The sequence below is a fragment of the Akebia trifoliata genome, chromosome 12 (assembly GCF_017979445.1).
Source record: "Akebia trifoliata isolate Shusen 1 chromosome 12, ASM1797944v1, whole genome shotgun sequence".
NCBI classification, from domain to species: domain Eukaryota; kingdom Viridiplantae; phylum Streptophyta; class Magnoliopsida; order Ranunculales; family Lardizabalaceae; genus Akebia; species Akebia trifoliata.
This window is the reverse complement of record NC_141386.1, coordinates 27835658-27847664: the sequence shown is the minus strand read 5'-3', so window position 1 is coordinate 27847664 and position 12007 is coordinate 27835658. Positions and strand designations below refer to the sequence as shown.

General features: G+C 35.3%; 2 protein-coding genes across 2 annotated transcripts; one reads left to right on the top strand and one right to left on the bottom strand.

The window, feature by feature from the left end:
* Window positions 1-740: 740 nt before the first annotated feature.
* On the top strand, window positions 741-6426 carry LOC147389263 (uncharacterized). The gene is made up of 5 exons (XM_086418269.1): window positions 741-1263; window positions 1977-2054; window positions 3893-3974; window positions 5653-5798; window positions 6059-6426. The coding sequence occupies exons 1-5, from the start codon at window positions 934-936 to the stop codon at window positions 6302-6304; spliced, it is 882 nt and encodes a 293-aa protein (XP_086274395.1). The 5' UTR covers window positions 741-933; the 3' UTR covers window positions 6305-6426.
* A 913-nt stretch (window positions 6427-7339) lies between these two features.
* On the bottom strand, window positions 7340-10422 carry CYP707A1 (cytochrome P450, family 707, subfamily A, polypeptide 1). The gene is made up of 7 exons (XM_086418268.1): window positions 10134-10422; window positions 9637-9955; window positions 9136-9522; window positions 8545-8719; window positions 8285-8391; window positions 7725-7843; window positions 7340-7602 (listed from the first exon to the last, which is right to left on the bottom strand). The coding sequence occupies exons 1-7, from the start codon at window positions 10355-10357 to the stop codon at window positions 7509-7511; spliced, it is 1425 nt and encodes a 474-aa protein (XP_086274394.1). The 5' UTR covers window positions 10358-10422; the 3' UTR covers window positions 7340-7508.
* Between the last annotated feature and the right edge of the window lie 1585 nt (window positions 10423-12007).

Sequence of the window (12007 nt, the reverse complement as noted above, 5' to 3'; positions counted from 1 at the left end):
ATACTTTTGTTATGTTTGACGACGCAGTTAAGAGTTTGTGAGCAAAAAATCACTCTTTAATCCTCCACCTTGGGTGTGAACAAAATTTTATATTGAACATTACAAAATTGATTCGGTAGGTACTTACCAAATAGAACTTTCTCATGTGAATGACTTCGACTAAATTAGAAGTATTATGTTAAGAAAAAAAAGAGATCAAAACTTACAATCCTCATTGACCTTTTCAATATGCAAAAAAGAAGAAAAAAAAATTAAAGAGAAAAAGAGGAAGAATTTCGTTTGTTACTTTTAGATGGATGGAATTAGTATTTTAGGTTAAAGTATATTTATTAGGTGTGTCTAGATAATTATTTTAAAGTTAAGTCGTGACAATCCAACTATCTCCCACGTGGCAAACTCAATTGACTATCTAATGTGACAAGGTTGGGAACGGTAGATTTGTGCTCCTCGAGATACAAGATTCCAAACATGAATCTCGAGGAGTGCAGATCTATGGTCCAAGGTAATTGATTGAATTTGCCACGTGGGTAGTCAATTGAGTGGGTATGGCAAGTGAGTGGGTACAATGCACCATTTTAGTGTGTGTGTGTGACCCATTGAAGAGTCTGTTTCTCTGTGAGGAAAAAATGACTCCCCAGGATGCATAGGATCTGGACAATTTACTTCAGAGGAGTCAAGAGTTGTTTTATTCCCAAAAACAAAAGAATATTTTTTGTGGCTGAAAGGCATTACGTGTGTAGGTGTTGGATATCACCCAAGCGTCAAAGGAAAATCCCATTCAAATCCTTCCCATCTATTTCTCTCCATCTTACACACACAAACAGACGTTTTTTCTTTTGGGCTTTTTAATTTCCAATTATTGATTCGATTATTAAACCCCTTGAGTTAGAGACTTGAGAACTTGAGCTTGGTTTTGTAAGTAAGTAACATACCATGAAACCTTCTCAAGTGTTGGTGGCGAAATCGAGTACTGGTTTCGTTTCGAAGAAAGAATGGAGATGGAGTGGGTGTGGCCATGGGTATGGGTATGGGTATGGGTATGGGTATGGAAGAAGATTTAGTGAAGAGTTCTGTATTAGTCCAGGGTTCAGGTTTCAACATGTCTCCATGAAGAAGATTGTCTCCTCACCCACCCATTCTACTGTTCCTTATGCTGTAAATATGGCTTCACATACTGGCTCTGGTTCTTCTTCTTCTTCTTCATCATCATCATCATCATCATCTGGAGGAAAGTTGATAGCCATGGAAGAAGACATCGAGAAGGTGAGCAACCCCTCTCTCAATATCTATCTATCTATCTATCTATTTAGATTTAGGTTCAGTTTGGATCGGATTGGGGATAAAATTGGAATCGAACCAAACTTATTGGTTCTACAAATCCGAAACCAAACCGAGTACTCCTAAACCGAAGCAACCCAAACCAACCTCAGTTCGGTAAGGCAAAAAAAAAAAAAAAAAATGACATTCAATTTAATATTATATTGCAATATAATAATTTTGTAATCTCAATAATTGGATTTTGTGTTTAAAGGGTTGGGATCATGTGTTTTTTTCATGAGTAATTCTTTAAGAGTCAACGGATCCCAACCCATTATATATATATATATGACATTCAATTTAATATTATATTGTAATATAATATTTTTATAATCTCAATCATTGGATTTTGTGTTTAAAGGGTTGGGATCATGTGTTTTTTTCATGAGTAATTCTTTAGGAGTCAACGGATCCCAACCCATTATATATATATATAATCAAACCAAACTGATTATCGAACCAAATCAATCAGTTTTTCAAAATTGTAAATCAGAAGTGAACCAACAAGCTAAAACACCAAAGCAAACCAATCCGAAATGCCATGGTTCGGTTCGGTTCTCGGTTTGGCCCTATCCAATGTGCACCACTATTATCTATCTATCTATCTGTGTGTGTTGTGGAATTTGCAAATACTGACTTATGGAATGGTTGATTTGTAGATTATATATCGATGCCGGTTCTTGACGATTCTTGCAGTGTTGGGGTCTTTGGTAGGATCCCTCTTATGTTTCGTCAAGGTATCTATTTATCAAACCTTTTTTTTTTTTAAACTAACTGTTTGAAATCAAATAATATGTCTAGTTTCTTTTGAAATAATTTTTTTTTCATTTTATTTTTTTTTGAGTGTTTTAGAAATTTTCAAAATTTATAGGAATCATGGTCATTGTATACGATAAGTTTTCATTCATTAACTCATAAATAAGTGAAAATAGAACAACTCATGGGTAGTATACTGGTACTCTAACTAGCTCCTACACTATCTTTTTATAAAAAAGTTCTAATAAATATATTAAATAGAAAATATTATTGATTATTTTAAAGATAATCTTGTATATATATAGGAGCTAATAAAGGGTAAATTACCATTTCGTGAGCTGAATATGATGAAATTCCGATTCCAGTTAACTATTCATTTTAATTCCCAAAACGTGAACTGCGGTAACGCAGGTTTTTCAAGTGACTATCTCGCAGTTATAAAGTAGTTAGATCACTGATATATATATATTTCAAATTGACAGTCTTGCTGGTTTATATAGCGGTGATCTTACTAAAAAGTAGTGAACCTGTGAGATCGTCACTTTATAACCAGCGAGATTGTCCCTTTGAAAGAAAAAGAAATATTAACTATCAAGCTATTTTATAGCTGCGAGATAGCCACTTGAAAAACCAATTATATCCCTATTCACATTTTGGGAATTAAAATGAATAGTGAGCCGAAATCAGAATTTCATCAAAAGTTGATCACGTTTTGGGAAATTGCTCGCTAATAGAAGTAGGCATATAAGAAAAAAATATATTACTTTATTAGTATTATTTTAAATTAAAATAATACTAATAAAGTATTATTCTTAAAAAGTTCTGATACCAAATCTTGATCATTGCGTTTCATTTTAATGGTTAAGATTTAGTGTTTTTTTAGAGAGAGATTGGGTTGTATGGACAAAGGACCACTTATCTATATCGACCACGCATTCAAGTGGCACATGATTAGGTATCATGTGGATGTAGTGCACAAAATAATATAAGAACTAACTTAAATAAATAAAACATACAATTTTTTAACTCTTGGTCGACAAATTTTAAAATTTGGGAGTTAGTGGCCATCTATTTGCATTTCTTGTGGTTCCATATTGGAGGGGTGTGCCTCACAAGGAATGCATCTTTTGGAGAACTCCTTGAGACATTTTACTTAGGCCTTACCTCAAGGTGTGACTCAAGTCCTTGAACGAGGGATCTCCAACACCAATAGCTCAACAATATGATTTGTAGATTCTTCATGAAATGGCCATTTGCATGTCATTCCAATTTTTGAAAGAATGTGATGATGGTGGATGAGTTGATATTTTGGCGTGAGCCACACATCTAATGTTTTATTTACATTTTTTTTAAATATTTTATTTACCATTTGTCAAAGGGTCGTTCTATTTGTGCCCACCTTTATGTTTAGTGAAAACTAAAAAATTTGACAAGAAAATTCGACGGGCAAAGCCCACAAATTTTAGAAACCGAAGTTCGATGGCCCATGGCCGTTGAAATTTTTTATGTTCCCCAATCGACGGCTTAGAGCCATCAAATTTCTCCCATCCTCCATTAATTTGACTGTTTCGGTCCATCGAAAAAAAAATTGACAATGAAAAATTCAACGCTTTGGTCTATCAAATTTTATGAAATTCGACGGCCTTGGGCCGTCCAATATGAGCTTTTTTCATGTTGTGGCAACCTCTTTGTTCTATAAATCCCACCCCAAAATGTGATTTAGGTGGGTGCAGCGAGCACAACTGGATATATTTATCTCAAAGCAAACTCAATTCTTCCTGCTTAAGTAACTTGCGCTATTTGAATATATATGATGTAGGGTTGCACATTTGTTGTGGCTTCCTTCCTGAAGTACCCCGTGAGCCGAGGAAAGGTGATTCTATTGCTGGTTGAGGCCCTTGGTGAGTATCTTTTTATGGAGTGTTAGCATCCACCTTTTTCAAATACTGTGGCAACATCTCCTAAGGTCTAGACTGTTCATGGGTCATTGGGATTAACACCGCTCATATCTCCAACAGTCCAGACCTTTGGATGACTCACTGCAAAGTTACCATTATTTTCCTATTTTAGGTCATGTTCCATGCTCCTCCTTTTTTATTTTTTATTTTATATTTTATATTGTCGGTATCCCCACCCTTCGGGTGGGACTATTCCCGTGGTAATGCGCACCGCCCCCTCGGAAAGTCCTACGTGCAACAGGTTGAGTTGAGGGTCAACGGGACCCTAGAGGGTGGCACCAAGAAATTCATGGCTTCGTGGGGTTTCGAACACTTGACCCACTCTTCTTGAGGAGCCTATCAAGGCTCGGCTAGCCACTAGGCCAACCCCTTGGGGGTTATGTTCTATGCACATTCAAGTTTGTGGGCCTTGTTAAGAGTACTCAACCTGCATAACGCTTTTAAATTACAATTTTTTTTTAAGAGTTGAACAATTCGGTAACTTTATATTTGTTTTACATACATTACTCTATTTTCACTCAAAAAATGCCTCCCTAATGCACTCTTGGTACATTTGATTAATGGGAAGGCTTCAAATGCCTCTTCAATGCCAATTTGATAAAACTCATTAGCCAGTCTCTCTTAACTTACCACTTTTTTTTTAAGTGAAAACTACATAGTTACATCGTGTAAGAGGGGGTTTAGCTGTAAACTTAAGTTTCGCATAGTTAGACCAAATCCCATGTAAGGGCTTCTATTTTGCTGCAGTGGATTAAGGAATGTTTTTTTTTTTTTCAGACTCATCCTTCCAGAGGCAGAGAACCTCACCCTGTTAAATAATACCTAGGGAAAGCTTGATAACTCTCTATAAGGAACTCGGGATCATTTTTGTGAATTTTGAGCCATCTTTACACTTCATTCTCCAACTATCTTTGCTATTATTATACTCTGAGAGAAGGTGGAGTAGAAGAGGTTCGACACCAAAATTTGGATTCCAAGAATATCCCCACCTTAACACTTGAACTTTATATAATCAGGGTCAAAATCCAAAAAAATTGTAATCGCACCGTTGCAAGTCCTGAAAATCACGTTACTTAGTTTTAAAAATTAAAAAAATATCCTTTTTATTATGTAATCTTCAAACCACCTTTAATTAATATTTTTAATTACAAATGAGCCCTTCCGACACATGCATTTGCACATGCCACCTTCTAGTTGTAAATAATGGCTATTCGCTTGACATGATTCAGAGCTGATGTCATTACGGGTAGGATGATAAAATATCTTAAAAATTATAATGCCTTAAGTGGCCGTTTTGCTATATAGATTTAGGCCTTTAGGGGCTTAACATGCTATTTAACTGCAATAGTTCCAACTCGTGTTTTTTCACTTCGTGCGATGTTTGCTTGTTTCAAAGTTATGTCCCTCAAAAGGTGGATTCACTTAAAACTAGTTCAAGGTTGAGTATAGCTAGGATTGACATACTTCCACTCTGCAATCTGAAGAAATTATTTACATAAATCAAGCTATATGCTTTTTATATATTCTTGATAGTTTATCCCCATATCAAGGTTTGATTTGAAGCCTTCATAACTGTTCTTTTTGACAACAAACACTAACCATCATTTTGTTGCACTTTTAGATGTTTATCTCTTAGGGACAGTGATGCTGGTGTTTGGAATGGGTCTCTATGAGCTCTTCGTCTGTAATTTCGACATTGGAAAATCACTTCCAAAGGGATCAAAGCTTCATAATAGATCGAACCTCTTCGGCTTATTCACTCTCATGGTCAGTAGATATGAAGAAACTTGATTTTAGAAGTGTTCACAGCTTTAGAATTAATTGATTAGAGGAACCCGTTTCATTATATGCACACGAACCATTTAATTGACAGGCGAAAACCCATCAATATGGTTTTTTGAATGAGTATGAGTCATGCAAAGTCAATGAAGATTTTTTGTTTCTTTTGATAAGTTAAATTCAGCGAAGAATTAAGATTGAAATTATGCTCCTTGTTTAGTACTAATCGAGTATCTCTTATGTTGTAGGAACGACCCAAGTGGCTGGAAATAAAATCCTTGAACGAGCTAAAGACCAAGGTTGGCCATGTAATAGTAATGATTCTTCTAATTGGGTTGTTTGAGAAGACTAAGAAGGTGGTAATTAGCTCTCCTGTTGATTTGCTTTGTTTCTCTGCTTCTATTCTTCTATCTTCATGTTCTCTATATCTTCTGTCCAAGCTTAACTCCTCGAAAGCTGATGGTTTTCAAGCAATCGAAGTCCCCAAGATATAAATTATGATGTATATAAAGATATCGTAAACACGCACGAAATCTTTTTTTTTTTGGTGTAATGTAAGACTATTTTACTATTAGAGAATACGATGCATTTTATAAAGGTGCATGGAGTTTTGGAATTCTACTATTTGGGTGAGGTGAAGCTAAGTTGTCTAAATGTCTTCGTATTCTGTTGGTGGTACGCTAAGTTGCGGGAGTGTTGGGGGCAGCGCCCCCTATTGGGGGTGCAGGGTTTTTTATTTTCCGGGAGATATATATGTTTTTCACAGCTCCGAATTTCTTTAAATAGAGATCTCTATGGCCGTAAAAATTGGGAGAAAATAGTAATTGTTCTTGATCTCTATGTTATGTTTTTTCCTTACTCGAACAATTGGTCTGAATCGTGACCTTAATTAAACGCAACTTTGTTTAATTTTCTTTATGATATTGTGAATGAAGTTTATAAGATGTGATTTCAGGTTTACAATTCAGCATTTTCGCTAAAATGCATTTTCTCGTCCAACGATTTTTCAGTGTCGGGGAAAAAAAAAATCCCTGTCCCTCCTCAGAAATGATTTTCCACCGAATGATATTTTCTCACCGTTTCTCCCATTCCCAAACCTAAAAAATCAACTATTTTTTTCTAACAATTTTTTTTTTTTTTTACGAATTCATTTTCGCATAACTATTTTGGAAGGAATTCATTCTCTTGAAGAACAATTCCAACTTCAAGAAGAGTTTTAAATGATTTAATTTCAATTTAACTTGTTTTTAGCTATTCTAAGAAGAGTCCTGATTTTCTGACTCAATTTTTCACTCAATCTGCACGCAGCTGACATGGCAAGGACACAAAATCACAGATCTTTTTTTTCTTGATACACAAGGAAAAGATCAACAGTTCTATGTCCTTGCTACGTTAGCCAAGTACAGACCGAGTGAAAATTTTTGAGTCAGAAAATCATTAGTGTTTTAAGTACGCAATTTAATTTCCAAAATTTATTTTTCAATAAATTTACTTTCATTACTTAAAAAAAAAAAATTACAAAACAAACATTGTTTATTAGCTTTACTTCTTCCCTTCAAAAATTTTCTATTTGTAGTATGAAAGGCTCTCTCAATACACTTAGGTTTTTCTTTTTGTGTGAAGTCCCTTATTCCCAAACTTTCTATTTTAGGAAAGGGCATATGGATACCACCCCATTATTCAAACTGATTTTGTACTTCATGCCTTGAGTGAGAATCTGATTGGTAACCCATTTTGGGGAAGAGGAAATGGGCCATATTGAATCCCATTTTGTGATCCCACCATAGACCACCTGTTGATGAAAATAATTACTTAAAAAAACTTTGAAATAAAGAATTTAAAAATAAAATAAAATAAAATAAAAAATATATATCTATATATATATACTTTCTATTTTAGGAAACTGAGAGATACCTGTATTTTGTGGTGAGATGATGGAGAAGGACCAAAATCTCCAACTTGGCTAACTCATTACCAGGGCAAGAGTGGGTCCCATTGCCAAATGGCATGAATGTATTGGGCTTTGGAGGTACCTGTGGTTGAAGAGAGTGACTCTTTTAGCATGCAAGTGAAAATAAGAAGTTATTGCTTTTGAAATTTATATTGCCACACCAACTTTGTTTTAAAACACCCCAATTCATGAAATTATTTATCACACCCCTAATAAGGATGTATATACACACCAAGAAAAAGTAGACGGAAGCCGCTAAGACAGCGGCAAACCCTCGATTTCTTCCTTGAACGCTCTCTCACCCTTGTAACATGTTCATTTTAGAGCTCATGGAGCTTTCTCACCTTATTAAGAATCCAAATTGAAGATTTTCGCGGAGGAAAAGAAATGAAAATGGGGTGCATTCATTAAAAAAATTGTATGTTACCTGCCCCCAAACAGAGTATTTACTTTCATTGTTTGGTGTGTAATTAAAAAAAAGTTGGTATGTAATATGATTTTTTTTTTTTTTTTTTTTTCTCACCTCAAATCTTGATGGATCAAACTTCTCTGGATCTGGAAAGATGTCTGGGCTGTGATGAATGTTTCTGAAAAGTGGTAAAACCTTCCACCCTTTTGGTATAAGGTAACCTGAAGAGGTTAAAGGAGAATAAGAAGAAAACCCAAAACAAATTTTAATTTAATTTAATTTATTTTATTGAGATTTTAAACAAAATAAAATAAAATAAAAAATAAAATAAACTTCAATTATGGGAAAAATTAAAAAAAGATATGAGGATCAACCTTCATATTCCACATCTTCAACAGCTTCTCTAAAAGTGAATGAGAGGATTGAAGCAACCCTTAGTGTCTCTTGAATCACTCTCGATGTTATCGGCATCTTCTTGGTGTCTGCCCAACTTAAAAACTTCTCTCCATCACATTTCTCTTTATGCTTCGCGATCGATTCTTGCTCCTCCTATAAATTCACACAAATACACAAAAATTACTATTATGAACATCGATCCCTAGATATAGTGATGTATGCAATTATCGTTCAAGAACCACAAGATTTACGTGGTTTGACTAAACCTACGTCCACGGATGACAAATGGGAGAATTTCATTATATTTGAGAATGATTGCAACTCTGACTTATAAAATCGACGGTTTCCCAATCTGAAACCCAAAATTTCATATTTGCCCTTCCATCAAATATCCCTATTAGAGTTTCATTGGGTCAGGATTGGGTATTTGAATTTTGAATGCCCACTAGAACCTTAATTCAAGACATCTAGCCCAACATTCATAAATTTATTTCTTTCATTTTTATTTTAACACTTGGTTTCTTATAGAATTGAGATTGTGTTGATGGGGTAGGCCTTAAGATACTTACTGTGACAGCTTGTAGGACACTGGGATTCTCTCCAAGATACTTAACAATCCAAGTGAGTATGCTTGCTGTGGTGTCTCGAGCGGCGAATATGACACCAATGATGTTATCCGTTATTTGTTCATCAGTAAGCGCTTCTTTCTCCCCAATGAAAGATTCGAGCAAATCGTTCCTTTCTTCCCTCCTCTGCCTTCTTGAACATAGAATCTCGGCTATGATCCGAGCCAACTCCTTCCTTGCATTCATCGATTGATGAAAGAGAGTCCCCGGAAGGTTAATGGGCATCGAATTATATCCTTTCTCAAGAATGTAATAACACCTTTTGAGCTCTTCTCTGTATAGAATCTCATCCTTTCCAAATATAGAAAGTAATGCGACATTGAATGTGTACTGCAAAGAAAAAAAACATAAGAATTAGATTTCCCAATTTAGTAAGTTTACGGGTTGTTCTAGAAAAAACAGAGAAAACAGGGAAATTCGATTGTTCTGAAGATTGATGCTCACCGTCTTCATTTCTTCGAATGTGTTGACTAACCGCCCATTCCACGAATGAAGAGAGTCAACAGCTATGGTCTCGACGTTAGAGACGATACTCTTAATTGCTTCTGGCATGAATGCTCTAAGAACAAGCTTCCTCAGTTTGTTATGGTACTCTCCTTGGTGAAAGAAGATCGCTTGTCGACCCAAAATTCTCTCTTTACTAGCAGGAAATGTAGGTTTGAAGAGATGGGCTTGAGTCACCAAGACGAATTTTGCGGCCTCAGGGCTTGAAATCATCACACAAGGACAACCCAATATATAGGTCTTGAATATAGTTCCATACCTATAAAAAGGAAAACCAATTAGAAACAAAAGAGCAAGAATTGCCACTATTTTGAGATAATCCCGAAACATTTTAAATGTTTCATTCTAGGCTGGTTCAACCTAAACATGTTAAAACATTCCAAGACAATCCGAAACAATTGGTAAGAAACTTTAAACCATGATTTTACGAAGCAAACCTCTTTTGCTTGGAAGCGAAGAAGACATTAGGATTTTGAGAGTAGAGTTGGAAGGTTTCTCCGATGTATGGCCAGCCTAACGAACCTGGTGGTAATGGGATTTTACGACGATTTGATTTTATCAGTCGGATTAGATGATACATGAGTGATAGAGTGAAGAGGGAGACAAAGAAGGAGAAGAGAGAAAAGGGTGGAAGAAGTGAAGAAACCATGGTGATGTCCATGAAACTTAGTAGTTACTAGTACTACTAGATATTGAACTTCATGTAAGATGAGAAGGAAAGAAGCGTAGAGATTGTATATATAGAGGTGCATGAGGTCTTAATTACAGCTGAGGGAGAGACAGAGAGGATCTTTCCTTTACTTTGCTTTTATTTTTTAAATAGATTTTCTTTGGTGGCCTTAGATAATTTAATAAATCAAGTACATTTTTCCAAATTTAATAAAATTGGATGTCCTCCCTAGACCATTGACCCTATCAAAGTTTAACATCTAATTATGGCAAAATGCATTATTATTATTTTATGGGAGTGGGTGGGAGGGAATACCTTGGTGGGAGACCTGACTCATTCAAATCATAATTGAACGAGTACAACTAAGAGGATTGTAATGTCGACGACTACGGTGTGAGATGACCTTAGAATACGAGAGCAAGTAATTAGTCAAGTCATGAAACATAGTAATTTTAGTGACCGTATACACCCTTGATGGGCGAGGACAACAACAACAAACCCTTATCCATGTGCTTGGGCGAGAGTAGTATGAGGATGGGTGAGCTCATGAAAAGTCCTCATGTAGCCCATTTTTCTCATTATTGATCCAAAATAATAAATAAATAAAAATATCACTCAATGAATCTTATTCTAGCATTCCACTATGTTCAAAGTCAAGTCTTATGTTATTCAAAGTAAACTCATATTTGTCTTTACCATTTCCATCCACTTTTTTTTTTTTTTTTAAATTTTAATATAGACCAAAAAATCAGTTTGATTGACGATTTCATACATGACTCGAAGGTTTTTCTCCCATCCGCAATAGATCATGGCTAAAAACTGCTCATATCCAATGTATAACAATAATTAGTGGGGAAGGTGCATTAAGGGAATTGCCAATAATTTTTCCTTCCCACCCCTAATGCATAATTAAAAAAAAAATCCACAGATCTAATGGTAAGAAAGGATTCTTAGTAGATTAATGACTTTTTGATGCCCCCTCTGACATATGCCCCCTGATGTGGCATGTGCTAGAACCATAGATCATTTTCCTTGGGATACAAAACTACACATATTTATGGGGATGTGTAGTTGTGTCTCCCAAGGAAAAAAGATATATGTTTCTAGCTCATGCCACATTAGGCTCGAATGATAAAGGGGGTGTCAAAAAATCACGACTCTTCTTACCATTCAGGTTCACCAAGACATGGGCCAAAATTTAATGGTACAATAGCTTAAGAATGTGCCACAGAGCAATATTTGGCATGACCAATTTGGGGATAAATTTTCTATCTGTTGTGTTATGCCATATCTTATGTTGGAGGCAGCTTTGTTTTGGTTGAAGGGACATTGTACATCAAGTAGTGGATTCCATGGTTTTAATTCCACGTTGAACTGGTTGGGGTTCGAGGCTGGAGCCTTGGAGCCTCCAACCCAAATTTTTGGGATTACATTGTCACTCGATTTTGTAATTACCAGTCTTAATTGCAAATATGATATTTTGAAAAGAAAAAAAAGAATTGGTTACCAATTTGGATAACAAAAAAGAGAAAACCAGTTATGGATTAGGAAAGTTATGATTTTATAAAAAATATAAAATAAAAAGGGGTTGTAATCATTATGAAACATAGTAAAATCATCATATCTTATTCGTGGATGTAG